The sequence below is a fragment of the Rhinolophus sinicus genome, chromosome 15 (genome assembly GCF_057876585.1).
Source record: "Rhinolophus sinicus isolate RSI-liver-muscle chromosome 15, RSI-T2T, whole genome shotgun sequence".
In the NCBI taxonomy this organism is placed as follows: Eukaryota; Metazoa; Chordata; class Mammalia; order Chiroptera; family Rhinolophidae; genus Rhinolophus; species Rhinolophus sinicus.
This window is the reverse complement of record NC_142515.1, coordinates 11,662,280-11,688,040: the sequence shown is the minus strand read 5'-3', so window position 1 is coordinate 11,688,040 and position 25,761 is coordinate 11,662,280. Positions and strand designations below refer to the sequence as shown.

At 42.7% G+C, this 25,761-nt stretch overlaps 2 protein-coding genes across 7 annotated transcripts in view; one reads left to right on the top strand and one right to left on the bottom strand.

Moving 5' to 3' along the window:
- HSPA12A (heat shock protein family A (Hsp70) member 12A) overlaps positions 1-1,532 on the bottom strand; it is a 143,743-nt gene extending 142,211 nt beyond the window's left edge. Inside the window, exon 1 of one of the 4 annotated variants that reach the window (XM_019725245.3) lies at positions 1,514-1,532. Coding sequence is in view for 2 of the 4 variants with exons in the window: in XM_074338990.2 (XP_074195091.2) it covers positions 1,293-1,364 (72 nt within the window). In the remaining 2 variants the exon portion in view is untranslated. Of the gene's footprint in view, positions 1-789; positions 930-1,292; positions 1,415-1,513 lie in introns of those variants that run through there. The other 3 variants (XM_074338990.2, XM_019725244.3, XM_019725246.3) reach the window with 3 other exon arrangements.
- ENO4 (enolase 4) lies at positions 733-25,723 on the top strand. 3 transcript variants are annotated; one of them, XM_074338992.2, is made up of 15 exons: positions 759-955; positions 2,748-2,876; positions 3,624-3,814; positions 5,501-5,643; positions 7,331-7,500; positions 7,584-7,715; positions 9,052-9,105; positions 12,078-12,134; positions 14,358-14,525; positions 15,325-15,489; positions 17,011-17,136; positions 18,478-18,673; positions 20,151-20,218; positions 20,719-20,836; positions 22,548-25,723. In XM_074338992.2, exons 1-15 carry the CDS (start codon positions 791-793, stop codon positions 22,700-22,702), a joined length of 2,037 nt encoding a protein of 678 aa, XP_074195093.2. In that variant the 5' UTR covers positions 759-790; the 3' UTR covers positions 22,703-25,723. The 3 variants fall into 3 exon arrangements, with proteins under 3 accessions (XP_019580810.3, XP_074195093.2, XP_074195094.2); XM_019725251.3 differs by lacking the exon at positions 15,325-15,489 and having other exon boundaries at positions 733-955; XM_074338993.2 differs by lacking the exons at positions 14,358-14,525; positions 15,325-15,489.
- Positions 25,724-25,761: the final 38 nt, after the last annotated feature.

The following is a 25,761-nucleotide window of genomic DNA, read 5'->3' as shown; positions in this document are numbered from 1 at the left end:
GTGAAGGTTCTGGAGAGGTGACGTGACCCAGTGACAGGTCTTCCATTCCCACTTCTGAGTCTTGGCTCTAGCACCTCCTCCCCTGGGCCTAGGAACCATAACCATCCCTTAAGGTTCACCCCAAATCTTTTCGGCCACACCGTTTTTTTCCTACCACTGATTTCACCCCCACTAATCTCCCTGGGGAGGGCGCATATGTACTGGTCTCCAGGACATCGCAGTATGCCCAGCCAGCCCACTGCTCGGCTCAGGGCAGGTAGTTCCGTATCGGCTGAATGAATGAATTCCTGCAACCTCCACAGCTTAGTGAACATGCCCTCGGTTCTCACATCCCTCCCAGACGAGTGGGTCTGCACGGGCCGCCCTCGGCACCCTAAGGAGCTCACGGCCGCGAGGGACGAGGGGATGGGTGGGGAATGCCGATGGCCAGGAGTCCCTGGGCCACGGTGAACCGAGCAGCCTAGCCAGGCTCGAGTCCACACCTGAAAGCCGCGTCTAACGCTCCCACGCTTCCACAAAAAGCGCTACCTGAGATCGCTATTTCCCTATCTGGAAAACGTTGGGGAAAGTGATGAATAACGACGCCGAGGGAGCTCTAGTCGACATGCCCGATCCCTCGGGGAGCAGGAGGGAGGAGGGCGGAGGAGCGGTTCGCAGCTCTGGCTGCGGGAGCAACGCGGGACCGGACCCTCGCGAGATCTGGGGTGGAATCTCGTTGCGTTGCCTAGCGACGGGGAGGACGCTCGCGGGCCCCCAGGCTAACCCCCGCGGTAACCTTAAATCTCCTACCATGGGGGAAGACGGCGGCGGCCGCGGCTGCGGGACCACTAGGGAGCTGCAGAAGCTGAAGCAGCAGGCTCTGGAGTACTACCGGGAGAACGACGTCCCGCGCAGGCTGGAAGAGCTGCTCAACTCCACCTTCTACCTCCAGCCTGCCGACGTCTACGGGCACCTGGTAGGGACCTGGGACGAGCACCCTCTTCCCTCCAGCCCTCCTCCCCCCGCCCAGCGCTGCGGCAACTCCGTGCGCCTGCGCCGCAGGCCGCGCACGCGCGCCGCTGCCGCCGGGGTCCCGCACGGTGGTCGTGCGGAAAGACGACCCCGATGGGAAGAAGCCGAGCGAGAACCTGGGACCGGGAAATTTCTAGAGAGAAAGTGGTGGACAGGAAGCGGCTAAAGGAAAGTGGGCGCTGAGCGGATTTGGAGCTACGGCGACAACTCAAGGCCTGGCAGGCGTCCTCGCTACCTCTGGGCGGACCTGCCCCGGCTGCCAGTTGTCGTTTTAAACACACCTTAACACCGCGTAGCTCAGCTTTCCAACCTTCAGCGGCCTCCTGTTGACCAGGGGATGGACGCCTTGGCATTCGCTACAACTTGGCCTCGGCCAACCTCGGGGCCGCATACCCAGCCCGCTCGCGTTGCTTCCAGGTTTCACTCAAATGAAGCTCGGAAAGCCCGTCCCCACCTGACCCGCTCCTCCTACCTAAACTTCAAATTCAGATCAAAGTCTTACCCACTTCGCCGCAGACGAATCGTCCTTCTGCATTCCTATAGCATGTCCTGCGTGTGTCGTGAGCTCCCGTGAAGAGCAGGGGGCTTTTCACATCACCTCCCTAGCCCCTGTCCCCAGTGAGATTTCTGGCACAAACCTTAGCCTTAAGCAATCAGCAGGTGAAAGAAAGGCAAGCATTTGCTCACTTCCAGTTCCTTAAGTACTAACCTATACCTGACTTCTGGAAGGCTGTGTGGTTAGAACTGGCAGGAATTGGCACTAGGGAAAGGCAATATGACAACTCCAGAGTATGTAACTGCTGTCATGAATCACGAGATGTGTCTACAGGGTTCAAAACCATCTTGTTGAGACAGTTGAGAAAGGATGTTCTGTAACATACAAACCATCATCCTTCAATGCATGGATGGCTTGAAAATTGCTTCAGTTCTGCTGGGGCACGTTACTGATGAGTGTTAGATGACCTATGACGTAGGTTGAGGTCCCTGGAATTTGCACCGGAAGATCAGAGCCCTGGTATGCTAAATAAAGAGCCCAATACATCTGGTGATAAAGAGGGTGAAGAGGGTGTACCTTTACTTTCCCTTCTTCTTTCTCTCCTAGCTCCTGCTCCTCTGGGTAGAAACACCATCTTAAATCTCGTCACTCAGGCTTCTTGAATGGGCTTTCTCCCTCAGCTTCATTCTCTTCCATCTTTTTCTTGGATCACTTCCAAATAGCTTCTGCTTTTCCACATCAATGAAACTGCTATTACTAAGGTTCCAATAATCCTGTTTGAATTCTGTGCATGAACTGGTGGTCAGCGCAATACAGCCTCTGCACAAGGCTTCACCATGAAAACATCAGACGCCTTGCTGGGAGGAATGCACACTGGCCCACTTAAAGTTCCTTGAGTTTGAATGCATCACACTGTTCCAGAGACCAATCGACTTCAGTATCTTGGACAGAAGGATAGGTTAGGGCCAGCAAAAGAGTGACACAGGACCTTTAAATTAAGAAATGCACATGAGTTTCTACTGAGAGGTAAAAAGACAACAAATTGCCCCATATACCAGAAACTCGGGATCAGGCTAAATCCAAATCTCAGTGTGTGAGGGCAGGGCAATTCTCGGAGAGTTACAAGACTAATCCCAGCACGGAGAACATTCAGGGTGAGGTTTAGTAGAAACTAGAGTAAATGTGGATGTCCTTTTAAAGATAAAGGTGGTATTCTGATTTTTGTTTTTCTGTGTTGAAGGCAAACTGCTTTTCTAAACTTGCAAAGCCTCCCACCATATGCAGAGTTGTGGGGAAGAAAGTACTAGATGGACTGGGGCTTCCCACCCTACAAGTGGAAATATTCTGCACCATTCAAAATTTTCCCAAGGTACGAGGCAGCTTAAATGTATTCCTCACTGCATCCTGACCCCACTGCATTTATTGTCTGAACTGTGGAGAAATGTTTTGAAATTCACTGTTTGTGAAATACACACACACGTACAAAAGTATGATTTATACAATCAACTATGATGGCTTTATTTTGTTTAAGTGTCATATGGTATAGACTTGACAAGCCAACATGAAGATGATCCAAGATGGAGAATGGAAATGAGGCAAAAATAGTTTTAAAATCCTATTAATAATGTGATGGGTTCCATAAATCTGCAGACAGGTTTATAGATTCATATTTTTATATATAAATTTCCATAGATTTGTAGACTATAGACCAATCTACATAAAGAAAAATGCATTTTCATAATTTTAATAATTCACTTTAATTGCTACATATTTGTTGTTAGAAATAATTTTGCTACACTCTGTGGGAGGAAAATAATTATGATCAAATAAGTTTGTATCCTTTTAGCTATTTATTGGAGAGGTAGTGATAAAAATGCCGTACAATGTAAGGTTTTTCTAAGGGGATTTTAACAAGGTAATAATTTTAAATGTTCCTTGATGTTGAGTTCCACAGTATTTTAATATCTATAAAAAAAATACCTCAAGAGAAATTATATATTCTCATTTTCCCTTTGAAATTGGTGAGAAAGTAGGCACATTAAAAGCCAGACACATTCAATTTCCTATTTTCTGCGAGAGGTAGAGAAAATGTAGAACACGCTTGTATTATTTTCAGAATATATGTTCTGTGGTGATCGCGACCCACTTTGAAGTCCATGAGACTACTTTCCCTGAGCTAGCTGAAGCAGAGGAAGTAGAACGGTCTGATGCTGTCAGCACCGCTATACAGTGGGTCAACGAAACCATCACCCAGGAGCTTCAGGGCATAGCACCCTCCAACCAGGCTCAAGTGGATCAGGTGCTCAGGTAAATCTTCCACTTTGAAATATAAGTGTCTAGTTAAAATACATATACATCCGCTTTCTTTCCATTTCACCTGCCAATGAAACCGGTCTGTCATATCTATAGGAAACATATGCTAAAAGCAGCACAATATAGCCTAAAATGTTCTCTTTTGAAAACCCTGTTATTAAAATTTTACTGTGTCAGGCTACATAAGGACTTGCAGCCTCTTTTTCACGCATAGAGCTTTCTTAGGATTCAGTAAAAAGTTTCTCAGGAAAATAATTAAGAATTGAGATGATGTTCCTTTTCGCTCCCCACCTCCTCATGTGCCTCCCATGAGTGTCTCCTATCCTTTTACGTAGTCATGTTTATTTTCTGTCCTCCAGACACAGCCAAGTCTTTATAGGCTGACTCTAACATTTGAGAACCAAGGAAGTACTTACTGGGGCGATGTAAGTGTTGTTCAGTGCCCAACTAAGTTAGGGTAGCATTATTTTTCCTTTTGTGCAGGTCCAATGCCACAACCCTCTGAGCCAGGCAAATGTCAACTGGATTCTCTTTCTTAACTTTCATCACTTGCTTAATTGTACATAACATCACATTTTAGTTTGCTTCAGAGTTAGATCATGACCTTTGTCAAAAAAACCCAAAAAAACTCTTTTGAATAGTTTTTGGTTTCTGAATGCTAGTCTACTTATTTGTTTTTCTGTGGGTGTCTTATCTGCTATGACCATGTCCTTAGTTTTTTCCCCCAAGTTCTCAGTGCTACCTTCTACTCTATACATTTGATTTTTCCTGGAGCTTTCCCTCCCCAAACCTCCCATCTGGACTAGTGCCTCTCTAGGCCTACTACAGAAATGCCATTAGGCATCCCTTTATTGTTCTCCTACTGCCTGGATCCCCTACCTTCCTCTTTCTTGACTTGCTAGATTACATCCTTTAAAATTAAGGATGACAAAGGGTACGTAGGATGTAAAGTTTTTCAGTTCTTAACATGCGTGAAAATGTCAGCACTCTGCTCTCATGGTTGACAGTTTAGCTGAGTATAGAATTCTCATTTAAAATCAATTTCTGTCAGTACTTTAAAGGCACTGCCCTACTGGCCTCTGGATTATTAGTAAGTCTAATGCAAATCTGAGTCCCATACCTTTGTTCTTTGTTGGCTTGTTTTCTGTCTACGGAAGCTTTTAGCCTCTTTTCATTCTGGGGACTGAAATTTTATGTATTTATATCTGAGATTTCGCAAAAGTTTTTTTTAACTATTTATACTAAGCCCCACACCACCTCCCCTGCAAAAAAAGAAAAAAGCCTTGCACACAGTGCTATATAATTCCTTGTCTATTCTTGACTCATTTTTCTTCTGATGGTCATTTATTGAAAAAGAAAATCCAGTAGCCCGTAATCAAGTTAAAATATCAAATTTTACTTTAAAAATAGAAACAGAGCTCACGTGATTTTTTTTTTTTTTTTTACAATCAGCACCTGAAATCTTTAAACATTTATTTCAGGCCAAAACGAACTTCAGTTCTTGAATAGTTTCATAATAACGTCATTATGTTTGGCCTCGGAAATTGAAACTATGCTCTTAAGTAGCTAAAAAGTAAAGTTAATTATTGAAACATATTGGGGTCAGCAGTCAAACATGACCAAAATTACAAGTGATATTCTTAAATATGCCATTAAAAGCTGCATTTTCTTGCCATTAAGGACATTCTTTGAAAATAAAGTACAAGAAGATAAGGAGAGAAAAGAACTGGAGAAAAGCCTGGAAGAGTCCACAGTGCCTGTACCTTTACCCCTAATACCACCACCTCCTCCTCCTCCTGCAAAAAAAAAAGGACCAAAACAAGGTCTGTGGCTTATCATCTGGCAGAACCTTTAGTAAGAAATGCATGAGGAAAAAAGTTGGAAGCTTGGGCTGCCTTTCAGTCAGAGACTTTTTGCTAGACCTGGGCTGGGCTCACCAGGTACCATCCATCCTTCATGCCACTTCCTGCTTGAAGCTTCTATGCTGGACTGTCAGGGTTTTACCCCATCCCAGCCTCCTTTTTATTTTTTTCCTTTTTTTTTTTTTTTGGTAAGATAAAAATATTTCTTACCCAGAGGTGAGCACTTGCTAAACAAAGTGCACTGAATAGTGGCAATGCTGGGCACAGGGTAGCATGGGGGACCTTTAATTGCCCCTCAAAATTCATCAAGAAGCCACACTACGTTTTAAAGATTAATGATATCCTTTGATATGGACAACTGACATTTTCTCAGGCCTATGTAACATATGAATGAACATTCTATTTGGAAACCTTTGCTATCTTAAAGCAAAGAATCAGAATTGTCATGGCCCTTTGCTTCCAGGAGATTGCTAACCTCAGCCCCTCCAGCATGTTAATTCTGGAGCTGCTGCTAGTAATGGAACAGTGTTCTGTGTGTCTGTCCAGCTAGAACATGCTCCTTGAGGCCATGAATCATGCCTGGTTCAACGCAGCACTGCCAGTGCCTGGTACGATGCCAGGTGCAAACTAAATACCCAATAAAAGTGAGTTCCATTGACTAAGAAAGCACCAGAACCAGAAAGGGACCAATGAGACTGTGGAGACAAAGTCTCTTATTTCATAGATTCAGACACTGAAGCCTAGAATGGGAAGGAGAGTTGCCCAAGGCAAAAGAATTATGTTAGACCAATCTCTTGGGAGGGTGGGGATAGCCGATACTGAAGTATAGGTAGAGACCACGAATGGATGTTCATTTGGCAGTTGCTTTTAACCGACAGAACTTGGAACGTAAGAGAAGGGAAGAAGTACGAGGAGACAGTCATTTGCTAAGCATTCACTGTGTGGTAGGTGCTTACATCTTATTCCATTTATCTTACCTACTTGACCCAAGTCAGTAGCTGGGGAAGGGGAGGTCTGGAGGGGCACTAGAGATTTATGACAGACTCCGTGGTACCTGATCAAACCGGGTGCCTGAGAACATATGAGAATGAAAGACATGGACGGATTCTCGGTGGACAGTTGGATCTGGAAGGCATTTCTAAAAGAAAAGGCATTAGTTGGGGGTTAGAGAGAAAAGGTAACTGGTTAGCCATATGCATGAAGAGATGTTCAACATCAAGATGCATATGCAACAGCTATGGTGGAGTATCGAAGAAGAAGGGATTCAGGATGCAAAACTATCCAAATCCTCTCTCCATTCATTTTCTGATAATTATTGGGCAAGTCTTTTAACCTCTCTAAGCCATTGTTTCCTTATATGTGAATGTGGGAAACAGTATTGATGGGTGAAGGAGTTAATACTAAACGTTCTAAAATTTCTTAGGAAAAAAATCCATGCCTAAGGATTTGAGCATCAGGGAGTAGTAAATGAAATCAAACAGAACACTTCTTGGGGGTTGAGGTGGAGAATATATTCTTCCCAGCCTCAAATGTTCAACCTTTCTTTGTACTGGGCCTTCATATCTGTAAGTAAAGCATTAAAAAATATATAGTTTTCTTATGGTCCAACTTCCTAGAAAGGAATCTTTTGTCAATATTTTCCCCCCAGGTCTGAAGGATACCCTTACGGAGAAACCTATGATACCGCCAGAACCTGTTGAACCTGTACTCTGTGGCAGCATGGCCATCGGGGCTGTGTCACTGGCTGTAGCCAAAACCAGTGCCCTGCTGGGCAGTAATCCGCTGTACGTCAATATCGCATTACTGAAGCATCCTCAGGTTCGTATCCGTTACATCTCATCACGAGGACCCATGCGTGTCTCAGTATGAAGGAACCATGTTTCTCGTTTTCCCTGTTTCAGGAGCAGCCAACAAAGCTAGCTATACCTTCGCTGATGGTATCTCTGGTCAGCTGTGGGAAGTCATCGCCTGGGAAGCTGAATTTAATGAAAGAAGTGATCTGTATACCTCATCCTGGATTAACAGCCAAACAAGTACTTATGTTATTTCAACTTACTTTTTCTGAAAAAAAAAACTATACTCTGTGGCAGCATGGCCATCATCTCTTGACACCAAGAGAGAGGGAATTATATATAAAATGAGAAGACATATTTTAGGCAATCAGGGAAAAGGGAGGGAAGCAAGACCTCAAACACAAAGGAACACTGTTTAGGCCACCCTAGAGCTCTCCTTCATTCCAACTCTGACTTGAACTGATGACTCACAGAGAAGCCACGTGTGAGTCACTTTTCAGCCCTTGATATTGCTGGAAGGTTGTTTGAGGGGGGCGTTAAGCTGTCTTCACTTACTAATCTATGCACTACGGCAGCAATAAGAGGAAGCTGGCACCTTCCTAGCATCCCATTCTGTCCAGGTAGAATCCAGGGCCTGGAGATGGCAGATTGCCGGGCACATAAAAGAAGTTTAGTGCCTGATTATGTAATACGCATACGTAGGGAAGGAACCTAGGTTGCTTCTTTACTACTTAGTGGTATGGAAGGGTTTGTATGTTCTTCAGTGTCCTGAATGAGTCACATCCTTATGGGTTTGGCTTAAATCCTTTTGAAACACTCTACCAATGAGGCCGCAGGGAGAACTAATTTATAGGGGATGTTTTCAGAAGTACAAGTAGCTCTCGCCCCTCTGGAGATAACTGAGTGATATTTGTTGGAAGCTAGTGAAAATCATGATTTTTTTTTTAACTCTCAAGATGATCTGTGATGAAGAATTCTTATTGGAAGAGAATAATCCTTACCTTGCAGTTTGTCAATATGGAAGACGAGGGTTTATACTTGGCTCACCATCTGTCAGATCCTGTTTGGATCCTGGCGCCACGATCTTTCCCGTAGTTAAGACGTGTGGGTACCAGAGCATTCGGCGTGCTGTTCTTTATCTGTCTTCGTATGCAGGTCCCACTGTCATCAGAATACACTTTTCTGCTTTGTAAGTGCTAGTGGGTTTATACTCATTCAAACACTATCGTGCAGAATCCCTGGGTGACCTGTAACGCTTATTGCAAGAAGGTCCGTCAAGACACCGTGAAAGAGAATGAAGTTAACTTGATCCAGCCAACTGAATCAGTCAGTTCTGAACAGCGAAGAGAGGGTAGTGAGGAAGAAGAACCTCCATTCATGTTTCACCAAATACAAACTGAGGGCTGAAAATGAACATTTGCTCTTCTGATAGCAGACCAGATCACCCACTAAGCGGGGTGCCTTATCAGGGACCCTCCAGATACTTTGAGTTAGAAACAGCCAAGGATGGTGTAAGTTTTTGCGTTTTAAATTTCTAGCCTGCAGTTGTGGAAAATCATGTTTATTCTATTTACAGGGTGTGGAGATGCTTATGGAAATTCAGAAACAAATTAACAAAACAATTGAAATGGTATGTAAAGAGAATCTGTGGTATTTATTTACTGACACTTACCTTCTAGTACAATTACAGTTCATTATGGAATTAAATTAATGGTGTTGTTATCGATATGAAAAATGTATTAATTTGCTTTGGGTTTCCCATACGAGAGCCAAGCTTATACATTCCTCACTGGCTTTGGGTCCAGGTTCTAATGGTACTTTACCATCTCATTTTGATTTCTGAGGCAGCTGGCTCTATCCTAGGATCATTCTTTAGGAATTGCAAAGAAAGAAAGGATTTGGACCATGGAAGTGAGAGGCAGTTTGGTGTAATGGTTAAAGCACAGAGTGCTTAGAATTCCGGTGTTGGGCAATTGCCCTTGGCCAAGCAGCCCTGGAGGGGAAAGTCACAGTCAGGATGACAGGCAGCTGTAGGAGTCACCAGTTGTCCCATCTTATTCTAACCGGGTTGGAGGGGTGTGGGCAACGTTCAGTGATGTGGCAGGGCTGAGGCCAGGAGAGGGATCCAATCCTTGTCTCTGGGATTGGGTCCTTTTCCTGGCCTAAACCCTGCCATGGATATATACGTATGCACACATATATACGTATACGTATATATACTTCTGTTTTAGAATAATATTGCATTTATGGAAAAGTTGCAGAGATAGTACAAGAGAGTCCCCAGATACACTTCTACCCAGTTTTACCATGGTACGTTTGTCAAAACCAACATTACTAATAACTCTAGACTTTATTCAAATTACACTGCTTTTTCCACTAATGTCCTTTTGCTGTTCCTAGATCCAATCCAGGATCCCACATTCATTGAGTGTGAGGCTTTTAAGCTACTGATTAGGAAGCACCAGACTTCCCACCCCACCCCGTGGTAATGGGGGAGTGGTAGCTGGGGCCCAAGCCCTACAGTTGATCAGAATTGCTTTAATCACCAGCCTGGAGCCAGTTTCTGTGGCACTTTTTCAGGAGGCCAACTGCCTTATGGGTGACCAGTCTCTAGAGACTCTGACTTGGACAAGTTAAGCCTGATCTTGCACTCTGCTTTGCCCCTTACCAGTGGTGTGACCGTGGGCCAATTACATAAGCTCTCTGCCTCAGGTTCTTCATCTATAAAATGGGTATGAGATGGGGAGAGTGTGCGGAGCGAACAAGTTGAATATAAGCCATGTGCTCAGAGCAGGAGGTGGCATAGCAGTACAGCAGTACACAGTGGTCGTCAGAGCAGGTGGAGGAAATCCGGCTTAGGATATTAGGATATTCAGGAAATTTGCGCTTTGTGCACTCATCCTGACTTTCAAATGTTTTATTGTTGTTGTTTTTATTATTATTATACAAGTAGCTCATGCATGCTCTTGTAAAAATTCGAATACTGGTAGAGATAGCCAACGCCCCCACCCCAACTCCCCACCCCTACCCAACACCACGCTCAGTCCCCGGTCCCTTCTCTACAGGTTACCACTGTTAAAAATTTAGTGTGTGGCTTTCCAGCCTTTCTTTTGTATTTACACACGCAGACACACACACATATAAATATATAGTGTTTTGTGTTTAAAATAGTAGAAATTCTGCACAAATCACTCTGCAGATTGCTTTGTTCTTTTTATTGAGTGTTCATCTTTTAAAAACTGACATCGAGAATTTCTTTTTACTGTGTAACAAAGGCTTCAATCCTTTCTACATGTTACACATATTTTCCTTTATCACGTTGCCTGCCTTTTAACTACATATTTATGGAATCATAGGGAATTTTTTTCTTTTTAAATTTTGACACAGTAAAATGTATCAATCTATTCTTGTAAAGCAGTGGTTCTCAATGGATAGCGATTCTACCCGAGGGACATTTGACAATGCTTAGAGACATTTTGGGTTGTCCCAGCTTGGAGGGAGGGGCTCTACGGGCATCGAGTAAGCAGAGATCAGGAATGCTGCTAAACAGCCTACAGTATATAAGGCAGGGCCCCCCACCACCACCACCTACCCCAACAAAGGATTATCCAGCCCAGTGTCAGTAGTTCCAAGGCTGGGAAACCCGGCCTGAGGCTTTCGCTTTTAGCTCTCAGGCTTCCTCAGGAAGGCCCCACTCCCTCCGCTCTGGCCACACATGTATTTCTCTCTCCCCAGAGGGATCAGCACACCCACGAATCACCCACGTATAAGCTTCTTCAGAGCCCCCTTCCCTGAAGTCCCCTTGCTCTGAACTCCCCATTACGCCCCATCTTCTCTGTCTATAACCCGCATCTCACCACACTGTCTCACTAGACAGATCCCTGAGGCAGTGCCCAGGTCTGTCTGGTTCACTACTGTCTCTCTTGCCTGGCACACAGATTTGTTCCTATGCTATTGTTACCAGGGGATAGAAAGTTCAGCTGATTCCATAGAGAAAAGAGTAAGGTAACTATTTGCATATACTTGAGTGGGAACCATCCTGCTTCTTGACAAACATGCTCCAGCTTAGAGCCAGTAAAAGCTGGGCATCTAAGTGCATCCTTACCAGTAACCCCAACTTGTGGGAACGGCTCTTTGGGAAATATCTTTGCTTTCAATCTCCAGTGACTTTACACGCACCACAGTCACCAGATTTAATGACCTATGGCTGTTTCTAAAAGTCAAAATCTACCTTGCAGGAGAAAGTGTTTGTACCCTGAACATATTCGAACCAATATGTTTGGCCTATGGAAACAAATATATATATATTGGGGTATATATATTTATCCCAAATATATGTTTGGAGGCAGAATACAAGGATGAACTAAAGGGAACATGTACCTGAATTTGAGAAATAGTTTAGGGTTTATAAAAACAGGGAGTGGCTGACATGGTCCCTGAGTGTGTGTGTGTGCGTGTGTGTGTGTGTGTGTGTGTGTGTGTGTGATTCACAGTGTGACTGGCCAGGCCCCTGAGCAATGGACAGGTCAGAAGACCTGAGCTTTGCCCCCACAGACACATCTAAAAATGCCAAGTGATATGTCTCTATTTTCTGTCCCACAGCCCCCGCCTCCAAAGACAGAGCCGAAGAAAGGGCATAATGGAGGCAAAAGAGGCCAAGTAAGTATATTGTGTTTGTTTACCACACTTCTACATGACACAGTGCATTTATACAGTCCCTGTCCCTTTGCCTCTCCTGTAGTCATTCTGCTCAGGACCAGGGCTCACACACGTGGAAAGTACATGGTGATTCTGCTCCAAGCACTAAGCCTGGCAACCTGAGAGGTGAAATATCATTCGGCCCCCACCTCTCTGGCCACAGGCTGCCGGGCCATCTCTGCCGGCGGTTGTAATGGCCACCTGAAATCTCAGAGGGCTTGGAGATGCATTTATGAGTAAGAGGATTACATGTGAAACCCTATAGGTGAAGTTCAGGAAGTTGAATCTCTCATTCAGTAGCTGAAAGCCATATAGCATGTTTTAGATGTTCACTACTAGCAAAGAAAGAAGAGGCACAAAAAGATAGCCACATCCTTACATCTGGTCCCCAAAGGCACTGCGGCACCACTGCCAATGAACCACTGCCAGATCTCAGACTTTGCCAAGAGAGGCTGGCACACAGTTCTCCTTGTGAAAATTGGCCCCCTGGCTAAAAGAGCCGTGGGAGACCCGCTGCTCTTGATCAGTTGGTCACTGGTGATTGTGGGTGCTCTGATAGATACACCTCTTACATGCCTCAACTTTCAACCATATAGTTAGGACAACCAATATGAACCCTGGAGGAAATGCAAACGGATAAAGGTTGCTCACATGTGTGATATTTGCTCTATTAAGTCTGCACTCTCTAGTCTGATGTCAGGGACTTACTCTCCTGAAGTCATCAGCCAGAGGGGCCAGTAAAGGAAGGAGAGGACTTGGTACAGATAAAAAAGTAAGTTCCTTCTCAAAATTGGGAGAGAAAGAGAAAGTCAAATACTTGACAGTTGCCGTACATGTTAGAATGAGCACAACACTCTAACATGGAATCTTGCAAGAGGGGTAGGGGATGGTGAACAAGTAACCAAATCTCAGCGCTGGTCCCTTCACTCCAGTAGGTTGTCTTACATGCTCAGAGAAACTGAGACCGAGGTCAGCGCTTCCCGTGATCAGCCTTACTACTATTTTTTTTCCCAGTTAGAAACAGGTTAGATGACAGATTCTAGAGAGGCAGCCATACCAGAGTTAGAGTCATGGACTCCGGAGCTAAACTGCCTGAATTAAAACCTGTTCCAAGCCACTTAACTCTCTGTAAAATGGGGATCATAATAGTACCTGCTTCATGGGGTTGACATAAGGAGTGTATGTACTTACATTATGTAAAGTGCTTAGACTAGCTTGGCATTTAATAAGTGCCAAATAAAGTGATGCTTTTATAGTTCAGAAGACTCTGTAATGAAACTCCCCAATTGATACACAAAAATTTCCCCAACTATTCCTTTGCCAAATAGAAGGTTCCTGTCATTGACATTAAAAATGTTGCACAGTTCTTGTAATTAACTAGTGCTATCACCAGTAAAAATGGGATGTTTATACCTAGGTTCATGCTTGCTCGAGTTTGACACACGTACACACACACACACACACACACACACACACACGCCTTAAGCCCTCAGAATTACTGGTATTGCTTCAATTTATGTTATAATTGCATAGTGGCAATTTATGACAAAGGCACATCAAGGCTAACCTTGCAAGAGAAGCATATGGCTGCCTTTTCCTGGGGTCATTTGGCTCCTCAACTCTCCCACTGAAATCCATCCTCAGTGCTCCATCCTACATATTAACTGAAGTCTTCAATCCTTTTTAAAATAAAACCTGTCCTGAAGTAGGATTGCATTTTTAAGTTTTAAGAGTTCTATTTTGCTAAAGGAAAATGGAGCATGGGAAAGAGCAGGTTTGGAGGAAGAAGGCAGTTAGGGACAAGTGGGACAGATGTCTACAGGGAGGGGCAGCCTGGTGTCTCACCAACCTGGTGGTTGGGGCTCAAGTTAGCCCATGTACAATGGCAGAGCCAATAAAGAGATAACTTCGCACACTGAAGACAGAAAAGTGTGTTCCCAGGTCAAACCTGAAAACCTTGGTACTAAGTAAAATGAGGAAGAAAACTACTCCCAGACACTGCAGGGCAATCATATGCCCAAGGATCACGCAGAGATAAGTGGGACCTGGAAGTAGGATTCATCGAGAATCCGAGGGGCACGTCTTTGGAGAGCTGTGGCTGGTTATAAACTGTGCCTGACACAGGAAGCTCCAAGAACCGGAATGTGCTATATTTACACGTGTTACTTTCCTCTGATCGTGCAGCAGCTCATCACTGGCAAGATGTCCCATCTTGGCTGTTTAACCATTACTTATGACACCATAGAGCAGCCACTGCTCCTAATACAAGGAATCTGTGCGAACCTGGGGCTAGAATTGGGAACAAATCTGCATCTGGCCATTAACTGTGCTGCACATGAGCTGATGGACTATGTAAGTTTCTACTCCAGAACATTTACTTTTTGTTGAGATCCCATTGTTTTTAAATCAGAACTCAAAAGAAGAGCTTATCTGTATATATTTCCAAACAGATCTTAATTTTTTTTGTTAATATTTTTTTTGGGGGATCCAAATATAAATGGAGTTGATGGTGTTTTTGATGCTATTAATAACAATATCATTAAAACTGTTCCGGGGTGGGGACTAGAAATACAATTAGTATTCATATATTGACTCTACTCACATTACTTAGTAAGTCTAATAGTTTAAGAAGGTTATCTTTGAATTTCTATGCTCACCATTACATAATTTATGAATAATGATAGTTTGGTTATTGCTTACTTTTCAATTCTTGTATCTCTTTTTCTTGTCTTATTGCACTGACAATTAAAATAACTTTTTTGAAAAAAAAATATATATAAATGGAGTTGAGAAAGCTATGTTAGCTAATGACCAGAGAATAACGATATACCTAATTTTGTAAATTAACAGCAAATGTCATAATAATTATATATAGAAATTCTGTAACAAAAATGACTAAAATGGGTTGCTTACATTGCAATCATGAGAGCTACCGAAAAATAATTGAACAAATTAGTATGTTCTGCTGAGTACAACCATTTGGTAGGTAAAGGCCGAATTTGTCATGAAAAGTGGATCTGCTGTAACTGTGACTTGGCCAATCCTTCTAGACACATCGTTCCTGGAGAGTTTGCTGTAACTCACTTTTTAAATATAAAAATATTTCCAAGTTATTGAAGTTTATGGAGAATATGTCTTTATCCCATTCCAGTTAAGTCCATCACAGTGTTATCCACCGTCTGGATTAGGAAGAGAGATCTTTACTGATGAAACTTTACCTGGGGACCACACTACCTGGCGGAAGTTATTTTTAAAAAGAACGAAAATGGAAAACAGGTTCCCTAAAAAAATGTTTTGTAGTCCTCACTTCCACAGGGTAATGCATCAGCAATTAACCTTTAAATGTGGAAAATATTATGTTAGGAAAGCTACTAGAACTGGTCTATCTTATACACATACGTCCCATTTTCCAATACCTAAATGCTGAGTATGAGTTTTATAAAATGCCCAGTATACTGACATGCATTTATGGTGACTAGGTAATTAATGTCAAATTCAGGGAACATGACCAGATAGGATTCCGCTTTGATTTATGATCCTAACTTTTAGCGTCAAAGGAAAATTTGAACAGTATACAAGAATCCTAAGTTTCAGCTGCTTTCTTAAAGTTCTTCTGTAAAGAACTTTCTTTTCTAAAGAAACAAAGCACATATAGGAATGTTTAATATAATTTCCTGTTCTTCACATGATTGGTTCCTAGGCATACCATTAAGAAAAAGAATTGCACGTTTTCATCAGCAACATATACAAAGAACATATACAAAGAACTCACTACTAGTGCTAAGTAGAATGGGTATTTATTGCTTATATTCAGCAAAATATATTGCTTGATATCAGAGAATTCTTACAGTAATCTTAATTCAAAGTCATTAGCATTTCCTCCCGGACAAGATAGGATTTTAAAGCTTTGCAGTATAGACACTAAAAGTTCTTGATGCTATTTAATGTGGGGAAAAAAAGTATGAAATCCTTTCAATTACGGATTTCTTAAGAACCTGCTTAATTCCAGTGGAACCATTCGTTCGTGTAGCAGCAGCAGCAGGAAGTCACTGTCAACTCAAACAGTCATTCTGTTCCCTTCCACCTCCCTCCTGGTACCTCAGTATCCCAGGTGCCATCGCTGAAAAGGGACTTGGAAGTAAAGCTGCTAATGTTTTGCAGAGACTCACTGGGTCCTTTAGGCCTGTTTACTTCTATCCTTAAAGACTTGGGGGCTTGCCAGACTTCCCATGAATGGGGTTGCCCTGGAATTCTATTTTCAAGACAATATTATTACTTCTAGAACTTGCATGCTACCTGAGAAAGAGGTGCCTTCACATAATTCGCTTTACATTTCATATTGGTTGTTAGTATCTCAAAAGCCTAGCCTGCTTTCAAATGTTAGAATATGCACAGTGGAGGAAACAAGCTATTTGTCCCTGTGAGTTGAAAGATGGTGGGTTCTAGCACGGGCAGCTTTGCGTTGCTATTGTTTGTTTTATGGATTTATGTTATTGACCATTTACCCAAGCAGCCAGGGTTCTGGCACCACGTCCTAAACGTCAGAAAGAAATGTAGAAATGTGCCCTCCTACTCTACACTCAGTTTGTGTGCAGAAGGCTTTATCCGAAGTCAGAGGGAAGAGCTTATGGGGCACTAAGAGGAATGGTGTGACTTGCTCTCCCCAGATGAATATTTAACAGATATTAAAAGCAAAATGCATAGATTTCTCAGGTGGCCTGAAAAGAATCTGTTTACAATATTTTTATATCAAATGCATGAAAATGGATTTGAGTCACATCTTTAACATTTGAGGAATTCATCATTTATCCTTTACTATCTTCCTTCCACTTATCAGAGTAAAGGCAAGTATGAAGTGATGACGGGAACACACAAAACTGCAGCTGAGATGGTTGACCTGTACGTGGACCTGATCGGCAAGTTCCCTTCAATCATTGCCATAATCGATCCTTTCAGGAAAGAGGTACAGGACTCACCTTGAATTCTTATAATAAAACACAGAATAAAATCTCATTCTTTTGGCTCCATCATTCGACATGTGTTGTAATTTGGACTGGGGCTGAGTTGCTTCATTTCGGTGTTGATGAGAAAAGGCACTTACTAAGCAAATGAATAGCAGAAACACAATTACAAAGGAGTGTGCCTGGCTACAGAATGAAGCAAGCCATTCCCAAGCACTTCAGGACTACGTGTATATTTACAAGCAACCTAACGGATGGATGCTGAGCTAGCTGACGCTTCAATAGCTTCATCATACATCCTTTTCAAGTGCTCATGGAAGCAGGACTTCAACAAGGCCAAATGCTTTTTAATCTAAATCCATTTACTATGTATGCATAAAAGCAGCAAAGCCATATATTTGAAAGGTTTGAGATACTGAGGTTCTTTTTTTAATCTATTCTGACAAGAATTGTTTATATGCCACAGAAGACCATCTCTTCCTAACCCACTTAAACGCCAAAACTTAAGTTCTTGATTTTATGAATTTGAGAACCATCACATGTACCTACTGAACAGATACCTTCTTTGAGTGAACTCAACAATTTAAATTTGGGGGACAGAAGAGTGCTGGGTCTCATTGGGAGCCCCAGGGTCTCAGTCCCACCTTTCCAGTTACAGCCTCTGCTCCTCTGTGCTTGTGGAAGATGCCGGCTGAGCTCAGTTCTTTGATCTTGCCAGATCTGTCTTCTGATGCTTGTTCTGAGGCCATGACCACAGCTCTTTTTAGTGTGATATGCTTATAGCACCTGTTCTAATGGGATAGGTTGAAATCTGGTACAATGGCTGGGAAGACTTTGAATGTCATCCTTTTTTTAATAATAAGCATTTCGTTTCTTATTGGTGGTCTCACCAAAAACAAACAAATAAACAAAAAGAAAACATAACAGTGTGGAGAATGAGGGCCTAGAGTCCTTGCAGGCTGATTTCTTTCAGTTGTCTGTTTACCAGAAATAACAGTAAAATCTAACCAGCCAGTCATAGCAGCATGATGGATAATACAGTAGGTGGGGAAAGCCTGGGTTTGAAGAACATCAGAATCTATGTGGAGAATAGCACTTAATGTGTAAGAACATTTTCTTCACTAGATCTTTAAGCTCAGATTTAATCATTCTAAGTTTCTGTTCCAAGAAGCTTGTTAATTTGTGTGGCTGTGGTACAGGCATCACTCGGCTGCAGATGCAAAAGAAAAGTGTTTTGTGTGTCTCAGAAAGGCGTGTAACTTCGATTATGTGCTATGTGGTTCCTGTTATTTTGTGATTGTGTTCAATACATTATAATGATCAATTCTTAAATATTTACCCAGGACGCTGAACAGTGGGACAGCATCTACAATGCTCTTGGTTCCAGGTGTTACATAATTGCAGGAAGTGCATCCAAAAGTATCTCTAAACTTCTAGAGGATGGAAACATCAGCATCCCCAAATCCAGTGGGCTGATCATAAAACATACGAATCAAACTATGATGTCTGACTTGGTGGAAATAACCAATCTCATTGACAGTGAGTAAAAGTAGAGTTCTGAAAGACTTACCATGAACTTAACTTGGTTGTACAAGAAGCCCAAAGTATGCAGTACATCAGTTAATAAAAAGCATGGAATAAATCTTGGAAGAAAAGCAATCCAACCATCTATGAGAGATTTGTGCTGGGAAACAAAATGCAGCTTACTGGCTGGTTCCACAGAGTTCCAGTATCCGCCCCAGTCCAGGAGGTCATGCCCTTTAGTGAGTGCTTCCACAAAGGTGTGTAGATGAGGCCACTGCCCTATCAGCTTCACACGACACCACAGTGATCCCACTCGCTCACACTTTAATTCCTCCAAAGTTTCAGACTCTTCACCACCTTGAGGCCTTTCAGCGTGCCGTTCCTTCAGCCTACAATGCTTTGCTCGGTGCTGTTTCCTCCTGATCCTTCGGGTCTTCTTGCCTTAAACTGAACCTCTTCAGACATCTGTGCCTTCCCTGACGTCCTCCACCCCTAACTGGTTGCTCTGAATCTTTCTCATAGAATCCCATGTCTCTGTTGTACTTGCCACAATTATTTGTACAATTATTTGATGCCTGGTGTTCCCCACTAGACTGTAAACTCCCATGAGTTCACGGGAGTCTTGTTCACTTATGCACAGTGCCTGAAACATAAGTATCACGAGTGGGTCTCAGGAACCAGGCAGAAGGCTAGTCTCAGACCTGGAGCAGGACCCAGCGTGAGACTGGCAGCCAGGGGCCTGGGCTGGTGCCCGAGGGTGAATGAAATAAATGCCTGCAGTCCCTGGGACTGCGGGTGCCCCCGTCTATGAACCACCCCTCAGCAGTCGTCATTCACTTCAGAGTGCTGCTGTAGCTGCCTTTAAAACACAAACACTGTCACTCTCAGAAGAACTCTGGCTGGCACTCTTTGTAGCCTTTGGCAAATTTCAAGGGGCTTTGAGATCCGCAAATGGCTGATTAACTACTATCAACACTGCTCTCCTAGTAAGTAAGCATTCAGAATGACAGGCTCCATGGAACAAAATTCAACGTGATGAAATGTAAACTCCATTATTTAGGCACGTCAACTCTGAACGTGACACCCTTGCACTCACTGTCCACTGACTCTGAAGATGCATTTGTCTACACTGAACACAGATAACACGTCTTACAGCTGTGGTCTTGGAAATGTGTCCATCTAATTTGAGCATTTTTTCCCTTCAGTGGTAATAACAGTGCATCTTACAATTAATTAATGGTGTCGTAAATTTGATGAAATATGGCATTCATTTAGTATTTAGCATGTAAGCTACTGGAAAGGGGTCAACAGGTAAAACCAGAGTAATAAAAATGCAAATGTTTGGGCTAGAGTTCTCAGGTGGTCACATAACTGACTCTCTCTAGCAAAGTTCTAAATCTCTGGGAAGTTGTATATTTTGGCCTCAGAGGCTCATCTATATGCTCATTGCTTCTGTACCCTCTAAAACTACAAAGAATTCCTCTGACTGCAGGTAAGAAGCACATTGCCATCTTTGGAAGCGCAGACGGAGAGTCTTCTGATGGCAGCCTCGTGGATCTGGTAAGCGCTGAATGCTGCTCAATTGCAGAATTGCCCAAACACTGCTTTTATCACGAACTGGTATTTCACAGAAATGCAGTCTTTGGCAGAATCATGTAACCTTTTATGAAATACACTTGCTTCCTCCCAGACCGCTACCTTTTGCAAAGAGCTAATCTCTGAACTTTTAAAAAGAAAAAATGAAGTCCTGGGAAAAAACGATGGGCACGTTTAAGTAACTGGGGCGGGCACTTGCAATCTCACCTTCTAACACGAAGTGAGAAAGGCCAAAATGTTCTTAGATGAAATCAGCGTGCTTTCAGGGCTCCTGAAGCGTCTGATGTAGTCACACTACGTCCTTACCTTTTGACACCCGCAGCTTGTAAGCAGGCCCCCTTTACTTAGGTAAAGATAAAAAACGAAGTTAAAAGAAACACCAGAACAGCACACAGTGACGCTGTCCTTTAAGCAAAATGTGACTCCCCCCGACTTAAAATAAATTGTTTTTTCCCCTTCTTAAGGCTGTTGGACTCGGTGTCCGGTTTATCAAGTTGGGAGGTCTTTCTCGAGGCGAACGGGTGACTAAGTACAACCGCCTTTTTACTATAGAGGAAGAACTCGTCCAGAATGGAACACTGGGTATGCTGTGCTTTCTTGCTTTGTTTTCACTTAGCCATGAATAAGAGAACAAAGATTGGAAGAAGGGGAATAGAAATCCCTCGGCAGGAGGGCAAGGGAATCCAAAGGCTACAAATAAGTGCTGACAAAACCAGGATGGCACTTGCCACAATGTACATTGTTTTCTTAATGGATTATCTATTTACCTGAATGTTTAAAACTCTCCCTGTTCTTCTTGATGAATAGGCTGCGTGATGCTTTTCAATAGAATTGATTGATTGGCATCTTCAACCCTACCTTTTGTTATGGTTCAAATTATAGTTAAGGTCTCTCTGCACAGCCCATGCAAGTTAAAGACAGATCTTTACTTTCCTGATGGATCTTGGAAACAGCTCGTTTTACTTAAGCAGGCAGCATGGTGATTTTAATGTTCTTTGGGAAGGCTGTGGTCTCAAGAGAAACGAAGCAATCACTTATGACATTAAACCTCTGTAAATCTGCATGGGCAGAAGCACCCTGTGTACTAGCTAACTGGAGAGAAACACCGCAAATGTGCTTTTTTACTTTTTATGACAGTGATGGCCAAAGCACGCAGACATTTAAAGGGACTAGTAGTTACTATCTTTGTCATTGTAAAACTATTTTGTATTTTAAGATAGAATAAATGAATTGATATACTGAAAAACAGTACATATTATTTAAGTAGTGCTGACAATTAAAATAAGAAATTTTCTTGGATGCTATAAATGAAATCTATTCAATGAGATATATCATAGAATATATTGTGGAGCATAACTAATTACTGGATATGAAAGCAAAGAAGCAGTCCTACTTCATGACTCAATATATGCATTTAAAAAAGGAAAAAGAGGCCAATAGAAATTGTGATTATTAACACAAATTTGTCTTGTTTAACGTAAGTACCGATCTGGGAGGCAGCCATATGTTAGTTTGCATGGTTTAGTGTGCAATACAAGAGTTTGTGTCTTCAAATAGGTAAAGTTATATTCTTCCTGCATATGTTTACTTCCTTATGTCATCCTGACTTGTATTAAGCCTTGGGTTTAATGACCTGTCACAGGTCCAGCCAGACTTCGCCACAAGGGAAACAGCTGCTTCAGGGCATCAAATAGGACTCTGGCAACTGGAGGCCCAGCCCCTCCCTGGTGACAGGGCAGGCTCCTGAGCATTCCGGAATGGATTAACAGATTAATGAGAAACTCTCTGACACTGACAGTAGTCAATAAAAGTTCAGGGAACTAAAAAGCTAGAGAAACAAATGTCTCCACCAACAGACTGAGTAGGAAATCTTGGCAAAAGCTCAGCCAATAAAACCCCATCACTCCCTATACGGAGGTGACTGGAATAGTTCGTCTACAGTCATTTACCTTGGAATAGTTAGTTGGCAATGGTTTGTGTCATGCAGAGTACTGGCCTTTCCTCTACATTACATTCTTCCTCTTTTCCTTTTCTGCTAAGTCACTGCCCAAAGTCCACTGCATAGCAAATGTTCCAGAAGGTTGTATAAGGGCACAAAGCAAACTGAAAAATACAAGGGTATTGCACAGTTATTGTATAACCCCAACAGGCTCAGTGTTACATGGTTTTAGAGTCCTTTCTAATGGTGATGGGCAGTTCTGAGGATGATCTCCTTTAAACCACGTAACAAAGAACAACAAAATGGGCAGCGCTGAATTAGACAGTAAACTTGATTAGTGTGGTTTTCTAATAGGCTTCAATGAAGGGTACACATTTCCTGACCTGAACAAGGATGATGACACAGCTGCCGAGTCTCGCGAGGCTGCAGCGGAGGTGGCTGGGGAGCTGCGTGAACCCCCGCAGCCCATCTTCCCCACAGAAGCTGGAGAGGAATCAGCCAAAGCGTGAGCCTCTTCTGGACAGGGCTGCACACGCCCACGGACAGCAGCGCCGTCAGTGTTGTTAGACTGCTAGCTCCCAAGTAGGTCTTCGGATGGGTTTTGCTCTAAAACTTCACGTGAACTTGTGTGCCCCTTTTCTTCTTTTCACATCACTGTTTGGTAACATACATAGTCTATGCAGAATTTCTCCCTGAAATTATACCTGTGAACTCTGTCTGACAGCTGTCACATTTCCATGGAGATTTTGTTTGTATGTCAGCTCCCCTGTCCACTTTGGGGAAGGGGCATGACCGAGTCCAGTACTTTTATTGCCAACTCAGTTCAAACACCTCATACTTTACAAATCAAAACATCTCTGTAAACAACAACCTCTTACACTAGAAGAGCTCTGTGCCAGGAACAGGTGTACATCTTCTGGGTTTCTCTTACACACCTGTGCTAGAAAGCATGGACATGTTGTCTTTAGCCAACCTCATGCAGAAGTAGGAGAGCTTCACTGTTTTCATAACAGCCAAACAGCTCCCTCTTACTCTCCTAACCTTAATTCCCTTTTCCCTTGTTCCCTCCTCTTTCTAAATTTAATTTTTTTCTTATATGTCCTTGTAGGTCTCCTTCAACCCTTTTTGCAACAAGAATGAGTATAAACAAACCCTTTAGCGAGTGAATAAATATTCTTAAGGTAATTAAGTGCCCAATTATTTATACTACAGCACTTAACAGGTGATTAAAAACAATGCAATGTATAGGCTGACTGAACAGCCTCTTTTGTAAGCCAGTATGGGGGGTACAGCGGAGGAGAAACAGAAATAAACTTACCTGAACATATACCTATAGATATAACAATGCCCAACTGCTTTGTATGATTTAGGTTCTCTGTTCTAAGTTATTTGCTTTTCCCAAAAATTACACACATTGCTATATACTGACCTGAGAGAGAGTTGGCTACTGTGTTTCCCTGAAAATAAGACCTAAACGGAAAATAAGCCCTACCATGATTTTTCAGGATGACGTCCCCTGAACATTAAGCCTTAATGTGTCTTTTGGAGCAAAAATTAATATAAGACCCGGTCTTATTTTCGGGGAGACACGGTTAAGTTTAGATTTCTGGTATATTCTGTAAGTTTTTGCCAAACACACCGAGGACCTTTACTAACAGGGGGCCTTAGGGCACAGCCAAGGCCTTACTCTCGAAGCAATGACTTAAATTGGCTCAGGGGCAGAACTGGTTGGTATCTCTCTAAGTTGGGGGAACAGTATTGGGTTTGGGGTTGCTACTGCCTCTCCTGATGCTTAGAACAAACAATGGGGTATGAGAAGCTGGCAGGGAAATTCATTTGCAAGGAGGAGGAACATGACTGGTGTTCACGCAGCCTCTGCAGAGGTACATACGTGCGTACACACAAGAAATATGGGAGACCGTGTGAGAACATGCCCTGGAACTGTGACACAAATTAAAATGAAATGAACGGAACCAGGGCAAACATGTGCAACTGAGTTCAACCCCTAAATTAAATTAACCAAAGAGGTGATTTATTACCTCCACCAGACCAGTACTTTCATTTCAATAGAGCCCACCTTAATTCGCCTTCACCTCACCTGAGGATTGCAGTCACCAGTGGGTAGGCAGTACTCAAACGTCTTAAAGCGATAAGCACTGTTTCTATTTTCTCTTTCTGTTTACATTTGTTATAACAATAGATATAAAACATATGTCTTACATGTAAGATATTATCTGTAAAAGAGATGAAAGAAACCAGTCACCTCCCATATTAAGAAATGCCAGTGGGATTTGGGATTGGGAAGTGTTCGCACGCGGGAGATACATCAATCCTAAAGTCAGGACTACTTGATGACCCTTCTGAAGTGGGTGATGGTGATCCGCTCTCCACGACTTATTGCCATAGAACCTAAAGCTGTTCCATGATGAAAGTGACTAAACACGTATAGTATGCATTTAGAAAAACCATCCAAACTTTGTTTTTAACAATCTGTGATATGGATCATCACTTACCTGACAACCAACCAAAAAATGGTCTGGAAAGATAATTAACGGTAATTTTTACCTGCACTACCTACTCCATTTGCAACAAACATTTCACTGGTAAGGAGGAATCACTGGTGAGTCCCCAGAGCCAAAACGTCCATCCTTTTGCCCCAGACCAACGAGGCTGGGGGGTTACAGCCCCACAGACCCCTGCCCATCAGAATTTCCACAGGACCAATCAGCCACTGAAACTTCCACGGGTGACAGTGTGAGACTAGGTCAGATATAAAAGGCTGCTGGAATGTTGGTTAAATTCCTATTCTTTCAGAAGAAGGGAGACATTTTCTTTTTCTCTTTTTTTTTTTTTTTTTACTGGCAAGGGCACATGTACCCCTTCCCTCACTCTGACTATAAAAACGCATCAACGTGAGTTACAAAACTCTGTAGAAGATGAGGCATAATTCGTATTTCCAAAACAGAAGGAAGAATAAATAACTTTTTAGAGAAAACAAAAAAATAAAGATGGCAGCCCCTTGTAACTTTAAACTAGTATAAGTAGGGTGTCTATAATTTTTTTATTCAAATAGCTGAGAACGTACCTTGAAGATACAAGCACTAGTCCTCCAATGTCTCCCCATCCCAGACCAACTGCTTGCTGACAACTGTACCCCAGGGGCAAAACTTCCTAAAAACTGATGTAAAAAGGGGAAAATTGTACATAGGAAAAGATCCTACATCAACTGTCTTTCTATCAAGTTAATTTGAAATGCTTTGTGATCATGGTGAAGGAAAGGAAGCAGCTTAGAAACGGCAAGAACACTTCCAAACTACCAGTTATGACTGTTGCCTGGCCTAGCTAACACACCTCACCAAACGGTTCACTTCTTACCTGGAAACGAGGCTGCTCTTACAACTACAATGTTCTGTTGATGTGTGTGGTAAGATATGGAATAAGACTATCTTTATATTCCTAAATGTGTACGACACACGCCCACAGACTGATGACAGACACAGGAAGGAGGAGAGTATGAAGAAACGTGGAATAAAAGTCCTCAAAATAAGCCATTTTGTGGATTATTCAA